The 14,277-nt window shown below is 42.2% G+C and overlaps 1 protein-coding gene across 2 annotated transcripts in view; it reads left to right on the top strand.

Annotated features, from left to right (window-relative positions):
- The window catches only part of kifap3a (kinesin-associated protein 3a), a 98,638-nt gene that overhangs the window by 12,434 nt on the left and 71,927 nt on the right, over nucleotides 1-14,277 (top strand). For both annotated transcript variants that reach the window (XM_061779134.1, XM_061779135.1), the window contains 2 exons: nucleotides 5,418-5,559; nucleotides 10,041-10,140. In XM_061779134.1, coding sequence (XP_061635118.1) covers nucleotides 5,418-5,559; nucleotides 10,041-10,140 — 242 coding nt within the window. The remainder of the gene's footprint in view (nucleotides 1-5,417; nucleotides 5,560-10,040; nucleotides 10,141-14,277) is intronic.

Genomic DNA, 14,277 nt, shown 5'->3' with positions numbered 1-14,277 from the left:
GCCGTCGTGTAATTGGCACAATAGTTGGAATTGTTTTTGCACTTTCATCAAAACACCCGCTTGATTAAAAACAATTTACAAGTAGTTAAAAACAAGACCTCCGCCAAATATACACTGGTCGGAAGCCGCCATATTTACAGGTATGTGTGTAAACGATGATTTCACCGGACATTTACAGACAGACAGACAGAGCAGAGATTCACACATTTGGATTCATTTTTAACATGACTTATATTTATTTCTGATCGGTTTGGAATAAGGAAAATTCAATGCCTGTGAAACCAAATGAAATTTCATTCAAATTTGGTCTGTTCATTCCGATTGAGGTGCTTATATGGAGCGTTTTCATAAGGGGAAATTGTGTAGTCTGTTCCGCGTGTTTCCGGGTTGCCTGGCAACAGGCATTATCATGCGGCGTGAACGTTAAGAGCCGTAAGAAACTGGTCAAAGAGGTGCATGCGGCTCCCGAGCCGCAGGTTGGCCAGGCCTGGTCTAGTCCAATAATGACTCCGGCACCTGGTCATATTTCGGATTCACGGTCCTTGATTTATTCACTAACATTTACAAAAGGAAATGACTAAGCTACGGCTAAAGTTCAAAGGTAACCATATCGAGAACAGAGTCCGCAGCCAGTTCGGCTTCAGCTGGAGACTGATCGTCATCTTCTTGCTTTCCTCTTTTATCCTGTCCCGTTTTGCCCGCAGGTGCGTTTCTTCCTGGTGTTTTATTTAATAAACACCTTGGTTTTGTCAAGTGTCCAGAAAAGGCCCCTCTGACAGCTACTTCTGTTAGACAAAGTTTTGTATCCACTTTGTCCATATTTGGTTAAGAGCGCCCCCTTTCCTCTGATTGATTGCCTATGTGTAGAAGACCCACTTGTGAGAGAACACATTTGTTATGTTGGCAGCGCTGGCTTGGGAGCAGAAAGGGAAGGTCGAGATGCTCTTTAGTGATGTCGATAAACTTGAGAATTTCGAATGACCTGATTTTCTGCCTTTCGGCAAAAATCGGTCTAGAACTCAGAAATGCATGGAGGATTTTGATACATATTTCACATGGTGTGGCACGGCGGAAAACTGGTTAGCACAACTGCCTCACAGTTCTGAGGTCCTGGGTTCAAATCAGGACTTTCCTGTGTGGAGCTTGCATGTTCTCCCCGTGCCTGTGTGGGTTTTCTCCGGGTGCTCCAGTTTCCTCCCACATTCCAAAAACTTGCATGGTAGGTTAATTGAAGACTCCAAATTGTCCGTAGGTGTGAATGCGAATGATTGTTTGTTTATATGTGCTTTGCGATTGGCTGGTCACCAGTTCAGGGTGTACCCTGCCTCTCGCCCAGAATCAGCTGAGATAGGCGCCAGCAGACCTGTGACCCTAGTGAGGATAAGCAGTTCAGAAAATGGATGGATTTCACGTTTACTCAGGCGCCATAGAGCCAACTTTACATCCCAAATACGAGAACAATTTGGTTTGGCACAATACGGGACCTTTAAGTGACATCCCATTCTTAATCCATAGGGTTTAATATGACATCTGTCCACCCTTTGCATTTATCTTAACGTATTCTGGGAAGGTTTTCCACAAAGTTTAGGAGTGTGTTTATGGGAGTTTGAGCATTTTTTCAGAAGCGCATTTGTGAGGTTACACACTGATTTTGGATGAGAAGGCCTAGCTCCCAGTCTCTGTTCTCTGGGGTTGAAGTTAGGATTGTGCAGGACAGTCAACTTCATCCACATCAAACTCTCATCCATGTCTTTATGAACCTTCATTTTTCCACTGATGCATAATCATGTTGGAACAGGAAGGGACCATCTCAAAACTATTCCCACAAATTTGGAAATGACCAAAATATCAGCCCCTGAGCTCCAGTGAAAGGAACTCTGAATGTTTCAGCATACCAAAAGATTTTGGACAGTCAGTTTGAGATTACTCCTTCCTGTTCCGACATGTCTGTCCAAGTACACAAAGCAAGGTCCATAAAGGCATGGATACGAGAATTTGGTATGGATGAACTTGACTGCCCTGCACAGAGTCATGCCCTCAAGCTGAAAGAACACCTTCGGGTTGATTTTGAGTGGACAGTACGCCAGGCCTTCTCGTCCAAAATCAGTGTGTGACGTCACCATCCCTCAGATGGTGTTAATTGAGGTATTATTTTATTTTATTTATTTTTTAAACTCTGACCTTGTACCTCGTGTACATGAGGGGAAAAACCGCCTCCCCCCGGCAGCCGTCCACTGTGCGGGTCACACCAGACCACGAACGTGAGTTCTCCACTTTACAATTCCGAATCGTCAACCTCAACCCTAACGAGCTGTCCAGATGAGGATTGACTCCCTGCCAGCCACAATGTCATCATGGGCCTTGTACTCTTTCAAAACACCCGTAGGTATTCCAGTTGCATCCATCCAAATAGTGCCAACGAAAGAATCAACTATTGCATATTGTTTTTGACGACGCAGCAATCTTACTATTCTATCTCTTTAGTGGCACATGTCCAGTCTGCCACAATGACTGTTGGACTGTTATTAGCAAGCATGGAATACGGAATTTTAGAGTCACACCACCACCAAACATCAGCTGTACAAACTGTCATGCAATTTAAGTAGCATTATTGATGTTTTATCCATTGAATCGGCCCACCAATGTACCTCCATCCTGGATCCTAGTGCAACAATTGTAGTTACCTACGAGGCCTTGGAATGAAGGGGGTGCAGTCAATCTACTCATCTTTTCTGATTGGATGGATGGATACCTGGAAAACAAATCTCCACACACAACTTGATTTGTCGGGGTATACTGTAGAATTTGAAAATTTCCTAAATACATTCTACATTTTCTCCCCCATCCAGGGGAACTGTCCCCACTTATGGCTTGGCCTCTGAACAAGTGATAGTCTGGGAATTTATTGTTTAAAATAATACATTCCTTCCATGATCTCCCTGTGCAACCACAGGATTAAAGCAGAACAGCAAACATAGCAGAGTATGTAAAAGATCAGAATAGCATAGAAAAATAAACGGAATAAAAAGTGTTTGCGATTTCATACTTATGCATGTATTCCCCACATATGAACCCACTGTGAGTACAGGCCCCTTTTAACTTTGACAGTGTGGGACAAGGAAACTAGTACTTCATATGGTCCACACCACTTTGGTTCAGTCCATTTGGCTGTATGCACCTTAACCCAAACCCACGAACCTCGTTCGAATGCCGGGCCCTCTTGCTCTGCCGCTGTGTCTGCTTATCGTTTGCTCTCACAAATGACATTTGCTGCTGTCTCTTTCACTCCTTGTTCTTGAAAATTCGGGCTGCTGTTCATGTAATTGTCATTCATGTCTTTTTGATGAGGACAGCCCCAGAGTTTCTTCAGGTTGTCCACCACGTTTGTTTTGCTTTCGCATGGGTGACAGCGTGTGCATCTCACATGCATCCTGTTTGTCCTTGACCAACCGTGTCAGCATTCGTCATTCCCCAGTTTTCACCTACTAGAAGACTGCATTCACAACTCCCTCCTTTTCCACCACATCGAGGTGGAAATTCTTGCAATAATCAGATGATGCAAGGCAGGCCGCTGACGCCATTGCTGCTTCAGACCATGTAAGTTGAGGTCTGCTTCCAGTGTCCACTTGAGTTTCACAGTCATGTTGCCAGGTCTTTCTTTGGCCATGCCTATTCCAGTCTGTGCATGACCTCATTTCAAGTAAATACAATGCAGTCAGGTCGAGACCCCGATGAGGATGATAAAACTGCACATTTCAGAGTGGCCTTTTCTTGTGGCCAGCCTAAGGCACACCTGTCTAATCAGCATCTTGATATGCCACACCTGTGAGGTGGGATGGATTATCTCGACAAATGAGAAATGCTCACTAACACAGATTTGTGAACAATATTTGAAGGAAATGGCCTTTTGTGTATGTAGAACAAGTTTTAGATGTTGGAGTCCAGCTCACGAAAAATGGGAGCAAAAACAAAAGTGTTGTTTATATTTTTGTTCAGTGTGTGTGTGTGTGCGCGCGTGTGTGTGTATACATGCATATTGCAAAATATTGGCTGCTTGGTGGGAGGCTAAGCTTAGGGGAGGGAGCATTGTGTGTAGGTCTCAGTGCGCTTTATGATTTTGATTTACCTTTTATTATTATTTTGTATATTGGTGATTATCTGTATGTGTTGAAAGGGCCCTCTTGAAAATGAGATGGTGCATCCCAAGGGGCTACCCTTGAAATAAATAAATACCGGTACGTAAACAAATAATTCACGATATAAAATATTTTTTTCAAATAATATTTTTTCAGCGTTCCCCAAACTTTTTACTGCCTTTGACCGTTTTCATTTTTGGTTATTTACACCATAGACTCTAAAACCACTTTTTACGATATCTGATTCACACGCCGGTCATATGCCGTATTCCAACAAGTGTTACGACAATGCCGTAAAGTGTCATGGTGTCGGTCGTTACGTGTTGCCTTATTTTTCTGATGAAGTCCTCGTTAGCACACACTTGTCGGCAATTATTGGACATGATATTCAGGCGATGAAGCTTGACTTTGTGTCGATGCCCTTGTTCCTCGCCGTCTTTCCGTGGTTTGGCTGCCACACGTGTGACTCTTAATAGAGTACTGTTACTTTAGCATATGATTCAGGTAAAAGTAAAAAGTAGTCCTTCAAATAATTACTTTAGTAAGAGTAGGAAACTACTCAATCAAAAAACAATCGTGACTAACTTGTGAGTTTTTAATTTTAGGTTCAACTAGTGTTGTAAATTATTACTTTAAGTAAAGCAAACACCATGTTTTACATTGTGGGTAGCGATACTCATGATGCGGTGACTGTGTGTCCAATTTTCCCTTAGGAGTCGGCCAGAGTTGTGTGCTCCCCGGGCTTCTCAGCCTTACATACGTAAAACAAAACATGTAACTATACAGGTACGGTTTTATGTGAGAAACATGAGTTCCATGTCGGGCGTGTAACAGTCATCTCTCTTGCCAAGTTGGAGATCTGACTTCAGGAAGAGGAGTGGAGGGGACCAATCGATATAGTTATAAATCTGAGTGGACCTCAGTACCATCTGCGCCCTTGGCGGCGGCACCTCCTCGATGACGGTGGGAATTCCTCCGTCACGTGAGGCTTGCTCTTGCCTTGTTAAGGGGTATGAATGTGTGCGCCCGTTTACCATTCATAATAACTAGAAGGCATTCTTTCTTCAGAAAGGAGAGCGTGCAGGTGGAGGAGATTGACTAAATCAGTGAAAAAGACGGTGACTTTCAAGCACCATTTCTTATGGGGTTGATACTGTTAAGGGAGCATTAAAAAATATGTACTTTCACAGGTGGAACCACACATTTTTATTCTTGCACACTGCAAAAAGGGTCGCAGTCTCGAGCCTTGAGTCTAGAAAATCAACTTCTCTTCCTTTTTAGCTCAATGAGGAGGCGAGCATCAACAGCATTGATGAGTATTTGGAGCTGCTGTATGAGGACATCCAGGAGAAGATCAGGGGTGCCACACTGATCTTTCAACTGGCCCGCAACCCGGACAACCTAGAGGAACTCAAACAGAACGGTACATATTCTTTCAAAATATAATCACATTTCTGGCCAGTCTATTCTTGAAATGATATCTAGAGATGAAACTGTATAACATTTTCACATTGCGATTATCATGACCAAAGTGATCACCATTATCGGTATTCTAGGGCGGCTGTGGTTCAGTAGGTAGAGCAGGTCGTTTCGGTCACTGCTTCGAATCCCGGCTACGACTGTCCACATGTCGAAGTGTCCTTGGGGAACACACTGAACCCTAATTTTCTCCCACTGGCCCTGGGAGCGTTTCTTAAAAGAAATATAAACCCCAAAAATACTGTAGCTACAAAATAAAATGTGTATGGTATTTAGTCAGCCACCAATTGTGCAAGTTCTGCAACTTAAAAAGATGATAGAGGCCTGTAATTTTCATGATAGGTATACCTCACCTATGAGAAACAAAATGATAAAATTAAAAAAAATCCAGAAAATAACTGTCTGATTTTTAAAGAATTTATTAGCAAATGATGGTGGAAAATAAGTATTTGGTCAATAACAAGTTCATCTCAATACTTTGTTATATACCCTTTGTTGGCAATGACAGAGTTCAAACGTTTTCTGTAAGTCTTCACAAGGTTTTCACACACTGTTGCTGGTATTTTGGCCCATTCCTCCTTGCAGATCTCCTCTAGAGCAGTGATGTTTTAGGGCTGTCGCTGTGCAACACAGACTTTCAACTCCCTCCAAAGATTTTCTATGGGGTTGGGATCTGGAGACTGCCTAAGCCACTCCAGATCCTTCAAATGCTTCTTACGAACCCACTCTTTCGTTGCCCGGGCAGTGTGTTTGGGATCTTTGTCATGCTGAAAGACCCCGCCGCGTTTTATCTTCGATGCCCTTGCTGATGGAAGGAACTTTCACTCAAAATCTCACGATACATGTCTCCATTCATTCTTACCTTTACACGGATCAGTCCTTTGTTTGACTCAGACATTAATATATTTAATAGTTGTTGGGCTGTATTAACCCATTAATCTAATTTCTGTATTTTCACGACCATAAGGCACAGTCTCAGTTATGGGGTCTATTTCTGTATTTAACACATACATAAGATGCACCGTATTATTGGGCGGAGGCATGGTAAAACATACGCTAGCTTAAAACATACGGTAGCATGGATGCACGATAAAACAATGTTTTTAAAAAGGCAGCAGGTGCAAAACTGAGTTCAGTTGTACATACTATTGAATTATTTAACAATGTACTCCCGTTATTTTTTTATCAATCCTCATCCACAAATCCATCGAAGTCCTCATCTTCTGTATCTAAAATTAACAGCTGGGCAAGTTCTCCATCAAACACGGCAGGTTCTCTCTCGTCATTGTCGGAGTCAGTCTCGTTGCCGTGTGACTCCTCAGAAATTATGCCGGCTTTTACGAAAGCTCGAACAACAGTGCAAGCAGACACGTTAGCCCAAACATCCACAATCCTTTCACAAATTGTGGCGTAACTCGCCTGGCGCTGCTTCCTAGTCTTAGTAAAGCTGTGTTTGCCATCTGTCATCCATCGCTCGCAACTTCACTTTGAGCGCCCTGTTTATACCGATGTCCAGCGGTTGGAGTTCCTTCGTCAAGCCTCCCGGAATGATGGCAAGCTCCGAGTTATTGCACTCAGTCGAATGGTGACTGTAGAGAAGCTTCTCCCGGCTCATTAATCCATTGCTCGAGTTGGTCTTCCAACTCGGGCCACCTCGCCTTGTTTCCGCGGAAACTCAGCTTCGTCTTCTTGACTTGGCGAAGCTCGTTTTCCTGCTTCCCTCCACTTGTGAACCATGGATTCGTTGATCTTGAATTCTCTCGCGGTTTCTCGATTCCCATGTTCCTCCGCGTAACTGATAGCTTGCAGTTTAAACTGTAACCGTGTCTCTTCGTAGGTGCCATTTTTGGGGGTCCTTAGCCAAACCGATGTTGTTTTGCACAATGCACACCCCGGCTCTATATACCTACTGGGGGCGTGCCTTTAGCGTCCTCTTTCATGCGCACCCTTCCCCCTTTAATGTCCACATGTTGTCCTCGGTCACGTCCGCCTCTCCTTATGTCTTTTATTAATGACATTTGTCAAACTTAAATTTTTCAGTGGAAATTTATTTTTGGTTGATGAATGCGCATGAACTTAAACAAAATTGTTTATTTTTCCTCAGTCGACTACATATCCAAACAAATTAGTGCCTTCTTAAAGGTCCCCTTCCATCAAAATCCAATTTTTTCCACTGTTTTATGCATGACATGGGTAAAAATGAGTCTGGACCTGGTTTAAGTTTGACATCTATGCGGTTTTGTCGATTTGAATGTGAAAGACTGTGAACGGCATAAGCCTTGGAAAAACAACCAGATCAGATTTCTGTTTGTGAAAGTTACTTCCGTAATTTCTCGTGTCTAATACGCTCTCAAGTATAATGCACGCCCCCAAAGTTGATGCCAGAAATGGAGAAGTCGTCTACCTATCTACAATCCGCATCCAAAACTTTCTATACATCTGTATATTCACATGCTATAAATGATTGTGGTAATTTGCCTTTACTCTATACCGCTATTGAATTCTAATCAGTTTTGCTAACTATATTGAGTTCCCGTAACTCCTAATTAATGTATTTAATATGGTGTCAGTGATGCATTCTGGAGTTTTGTTTTGACATTGCGGCTTCATGGTAGGGGTTTACCCCTCCCACGTGAGAATTGACACATGAGCCGAATTGTACGATGTAATGAAAACTAGATAGGTCATCTCTTGAGATGATACGCTTCTAGTTCCAGAATAATAATAAATATAGTTAACACGCAACAACAAGATGCAGAGGAGGATTAAACACACAAGTTCGATACCTTCTCATTATTGAACTATTCGTGGACTAACTGAAATAAAAATTTTACAACTATTTACAACGATGCTACGCATGCTGGGAAATACTCTAAAAGGAAGCCGCCATGTTTTAACAATGACGTCACCACGCAGTGTCGGAGTATTTCCGAGCATGACTTAGAGATGTCATTATCCAAAGAATGAAAAATCCAGAATGAACTACAATTGCAAAACAGATTGTACCCGCTAAGAATGCGCAGAACAACAAACCCCAATTCCAATGAAGTTGGGACTTGCTGTAAAAAGTAAATAAAAACAGAATACAATGATTTGCAAATCATTTTCAACCTATATTCAATTAAATATGCTACAAAGACAAGATATTCAACAGTCTGGAGTCTCCGTTGTAGACGTTGGAGACAGGTCTGGACAGCTGGCAGGCCAGTCTAGAACTTGCACTCTTTTACTATGAAGCCATGCTGTTGTAACACACACAGAATGTGGTTTGGCATTGCCTTGCTGAAATTAGCAGGGAGGTCCCTGAGAAAGATGTTGCTTGGATGGGAGCATATGTTTCTCCAAAACCAGTATGTACCTTTCAGGATTGATGGTGCCTTCACAGATGTGCTAGTTACCCATGCCATGGACACTATCACACCCCCATAACATCACAGATGCTGGCTTTTCAACTTTGTGCTGATAACAATCCGGTTAGTCTTTTTCCTCTTTGGACTGGAGGACACGACGTCCATAGTTTTTCTCCAAAAATTTGAAATGTGGACTCGTCGGACCACAGCACACTTTTCTACTCTGTCAGTCCAGGGCATGCTCCTTTTACACCCCTTAATGTCAATCAAACGGGTGTATTTTTTTAGTGTTCCCCAGCTTTTCCAGTCTTTTGTTTCCCCGGTCCCAGCTTTTTGGAATGTCTTGCAGGCATCGAAATGTAAAATTGAGAGTTTTTGTACAAAAACAATAACGTTCATCAGTTTTAATAGCTTGACTTTGTAGTGTATTCAATTGGATATAGGTTGAATATGATTTGCAAATCATTGTATTCTGTTTTTAGTTACATTTTACACAACATCCCAACTTCATTTTAATAGGGGTTTGTACTTGTTACGTGAGAGAAAAGCAGAATACAACTCACAAACGATGCATTTCCTAGGCACAAACAGTTTGAGGAAATGAACTGGAGTTATAAGATGTCTGTATGCATGAAGAAGCTCACGTCTTTTAGCAGACTCCGTGCTCTATGAGCTGGAGTTGTCGTGATTAAGTCTGCCTTTCAGAACAGAGGCTGCAATGTAACAGGAAAATCATCGATTACCGGAACACTAAAACGCCAGCATAGAGTGGCAAAGCAACGCAATTACAAACCAACTCACAGGATATGACAATATCATAAGATTTGTTGTGTTTCAAATCTGGAAATTCTGATTCAGTGATTGCTTTTTCATGTCCAATCGAATGCCAGTTCGTATCACGTGATATTCGTGCACAGCCCTAGTGTGCACACAGCTATACTTAAGCTAGTGTCTTGAATAATTATCTCTCTGTTAGTAATATATACTGACATCTGATTTTTTATGTTCCAATTGATCTTTTTTATTTCCTTATTTGATTGTTGATATTTTTATTTTCTAATTTATTATTTGACAGAGATGGCTTTAGCAGCGTTGGCCAGAGTACTGAGGGAGGACTGGAAGCAGAGCGTGGACCTGGCAACAACCATAATTTGCATCTTTTTCTGCTTCTCAAGGTAAGCGAGTAGATTTTCTTTTCTACGCCGAAGTATTGGGTCATTTTCTCAACACTCAATGTATGTGTTGTGGAGCACCCTTTTTACATATTACTTACATATTAAATGCACAGATTACAGTATTTGTAATTGTTAACTACAGTATATTACTGAAGTCATAGAAAATTGAGACTTACTAAAAATCAATCAATCAATACTTAATTTGTATAGCACTGTTCATGCTTAAGTAAGACAATGTGTTTCTTAGAATGGATAGCAAAGACAATAAATTATTCCCACCCACTGCAGCCACAAGCCCTTTGGCATATCTTTGGCCTCTCTTCAAGCCTTGATAAAAGACATGAATTCCTTGGAGATTTAAATGTTCACGTGTTGTCCTGACAATCCAATGGCAAATGATTTTTTTTCAAACCTTAACTGTTTTGATCTTGTGCAGTCTGTGTCTGGACCCACATAAGAACATGGACAAACACTTGATCTTGTTTTATCTTTTGGTTTTACTTGTTTTTAACTTGGAGATTATTCAGGAAAATATTCATCAAACTTCCCTGCCAGTTGTGAGAGATGTTGAGAGACTTCGTCACTTGTGAGTAGTTTTCCAAAATGTCTGACAAAAGTGGAAACATGTTCATCCTCTTTTCCTGGGTCCTCTTAGTCCACAAAACTAGTTTCCCCCTGAAAGCGGGAACTTTTTGTGCAAAAACAAATATGTTGCTATTTCTCCCTTGTCGTGAGATGTTCAGGTGGTTCACCAGTGAGAAAATGTCACAGAGGTAGGCAAGTTTAGCTGTGAACTTTGTGTTTGCATAGTAATGTGCAAGAGGTGATTTATTTATTTATTTTTTCCCTCAGTTAGAAAACAAAGGACCTCATTCCTTAGTTCAAACAAACGATTAAGGACCAGTCCTGTTGAGACCATCTTGCCTCACTGTGATAGAGCAGCTGGATATGATCTGCTTGCATGTCTTTACAAAGCTTGGCAAAGCATCTGTTCACAGCATTATGTTTAATGAAGTTAATGGTTTTCACACCAACATCCATAACCTTGCGGAACTCTGACATCTTTTTGCAATGAGATTTTCACGGAGAAAACAGTGGGTCGATTTAGCTTCTGGTGCACGATCAAGTGTCTGCCCGATGACAGTGATGCCGGCCAGTCATTGACGCTGCACCATCGCTACACAGTTCTGCCAGTCCAGTCCAAGGTCAATAAAATAATTATCCACGCAACGGAAACATTCCTGAGCCGTAGCTCGTGTTGGCAGCTCTCCACAAAACATCCATCCATCCATTTTCCTTACTGCTTTTCCTCACCCGGGTCGCGGGCGTGCTGGCGCCTATCTCTGCTAACTCTGGGCAAGAGGCGGTGTACACCCTGAACTGGTCGCCAGCGAATTGCAGGGCACGTATAGACAAACAATCATTCGCACTCAAATGTACACCTATGGGCAATTTAGAGTCTTCAATTAACCTACCATGCATGTTTTTGTAATGTGGGAGAAAACCGGAGTACCTGTAAAAAACCCACTCAGGCACGGGGGAGAACATGCAAACTCCATAAAGGTGAGGCCGGATTTGAACCCGGGTTCTCAGAACTGTGAGGCAGATGTGCTAACCAGTAATCTACTGTGCCGCCCTCAACAAAACATTACAGTACAAAAATAATGGACAAAAACCAATAGGAGAGTGGCATTTGTGTCATCGGTGGACTCATCGAGTTGCAAAGACAAATATTCGCTAGTTTAGATATTCTCCAGAAGCTGATTTTGAATGTCAGAAGCCTTGTCGTGATGAGATGACTCACAGTGTCTTTTGACAGCGGGATGGTAAGCAGCTTCTTTGCAGCAGTCTCTCCGATCATCTCACTGCGCACCCTCACAACAGCAGGTAAAACAAGCTTCTCCGCTACGCTGAACGCTTTTTTACTCTGTGCTATACGTCTGGCTACGAAGTAGCTGGCTTTCAATGCACTTTTGGAGCTGCTTGTCATTGACACGATGGACTTTCTCTGAAGCTGTAGCCCATTTTCGTTTCTCTTGAAAAAATCGACAGACTTTCCTACCAATGTTCGGATGCTTGGTTTCTATTTGGCGCTTAAGTTTTGAAGGCTTCAGTGCTTCCTTCGTTGGATAGTCTTAATCCACACTCCACACACTGGGCTCTCGACTCTGCCTCGTTACCTCCATTCACAAAGCCGTATTTAATAGTCTGGATTGTACTTGTGCAAATTTTTTGGTTCGGCATCACCTTTGATTTCTCTTTTTCAATTTAACTACTTAGCCATGATTTTCGGTGTTAGGTTTCTTCTTCTACTTATTGAGGTTTCTTCTTCTGTTTATTGTTTACAGGTAAATAACTGACTGTTTTTTTGCTACCTAATGGCAGGAAGCTATATTGTAATTGAGCATGTCCTTGACAAAAGCAACAGCTCTAATGTATTGAATTGATAACATAAGCTGCCCTATGGGCCTTGTGACTCACGTGCAAAATTGAAATTCTTTTGCGGCCCACTGAATGGCGCTCTTGGCCCAACCTTGAGGCCCGGCCCATTGGTGACGAATCACTGAACTACACTCATCGTAATAGCGCCATCGTGAGTTAGATATTGAATCATTTGATTTTATTTGCTTCTCTTTTGGTCATCAACTACATTAAAGTAACTCGCATGGTTTGTGGGGCAAAGAAGGTTGCAGGGAACTGGTGATGTATAGAATGGCAGACACACCTTTTATATCGATGGACTGCTAAACATGCTTTCAGTCATAAGCTCAGGAGTGTTGGGAAAGTTTATTTTCGATGCGAACTTGTTCAAAGTTCAGTTCACTGTTCCAAAAATGAACTAATTCAGTTCATAGTTAAACATTTTGAATGAAGTTCACCATTCCAAAAATTAACTAGTTCATAGTTCTTTTTTGGGTTTTTTTCTCAATGTTGCTGACAGGCTAATTCCCCTGAAAATACTGGCATTTCATTTTCCCATTGTTACCAACCATTCAGTCCACACTAGTAGCTTTCACCCTACAATTTCAAAAACATGAGGAAAAACGTAATGCTTGAATGATCTTCTTTTGAAATGAGGTATGTAGCGGACATGCTCCCCACAACCTGAGGTGTCACAGTGACTCCCCACAGCTTGATAAACTGCATTCTTTCAAGAAGAGACAGCCACTAGAAGATGCCTACTGGACCCTAAATTAATTAGCAGGTCCCCTCGAAATCTTGGTTTACAGTCATCAAAGAGTCCTTTCTTTGTTTGAACTGACAACAACCAAAAGGTGGGAACCTCTCCCTGGGAGACCAAGCTGGGAAAGGCGACACCCGCTGGTGTTGAGAGGAACGGCAAAGCCGAACCGTGAACTCTCATTTGATGTTTAACCAAAGAAAAATTTCTGTTTTGATATTTTACGAACTCTGCCGAATAATTCCAAATGTATGCCTTGATGTCTGTGTCAGTGTGTCAACTGTACAAACGCAGCTGCGAGGTATAGAGAACTGTTTGTCTTGATTTGACCCCAAGCAACATGAAATGTGATTTGAACCATAAGAAATTGATTTAACCAAGACTAAAGTTTAAACAGTCATTTATATGCTTGACCTGTGAGTAAAGACTACAAAGTTGGGGGTATTTTGTATTAATATATGGTTTTAAATCCATTTAATGTGTCAAAATTGTAGACTAGATTCAAGCTGATGCGTGTGTGGTCTTGTCTGGTCCTCGATCCTCTTCGACGCCCCCGGGCTATTTAACCCCTGATTCTTGGCTTGCTTCTTCGTTCTTCGGTCTTGCTATCAGTGCAACAACTTCGGCCACCCCTCCCCTTTCTTTGTTCGGGCACACGGCTCGGTAACCGCGGGCCTTGGGGATGGAGATTGGGCTCCCTAGCCTCTGTGGATCGCCGGTGCTAAGCCTCCAGAACAGTTGCTGCTGAGCTACCAGATACGCTCCCAGCCAAACGTGAGTTTTCTGAACTTGCGAGCAGACACCGGACCCAGGCGGGAAGAGAGACGGTCATATTCTCCCAATGAGGCGTGATGAACAACAATTTTTCGTCTTCCGCCTCTTTTGTTTTTGTTTCATTTTTCTGCATCCTTTTTCCTCATTCGACCAAACCTGTCTCTGTGCTTCCCGAGACGAAT

Source organism: Phyllopteryx taeniolatus, chromosome 7 (assembly GCF_024500385.1).
Source record: "Phyllopteryx taeniolatus isolate TA_2022b chromosome 7, UOR_Ptae_1.2, whole genome shotgun sequence".
Taxonomy (NCBI): Eukaryota; Metazoa; Chordata; class Actinopteri; order Syngnathiformes; family Syngnathidae; genus Phyllopteryx; species Phyllopteryx taeniolatus.
Note: the sequence above shows the minus strand (reverse complement) of the source record. Positions and strands in the feature narration are given on the sequence as shown.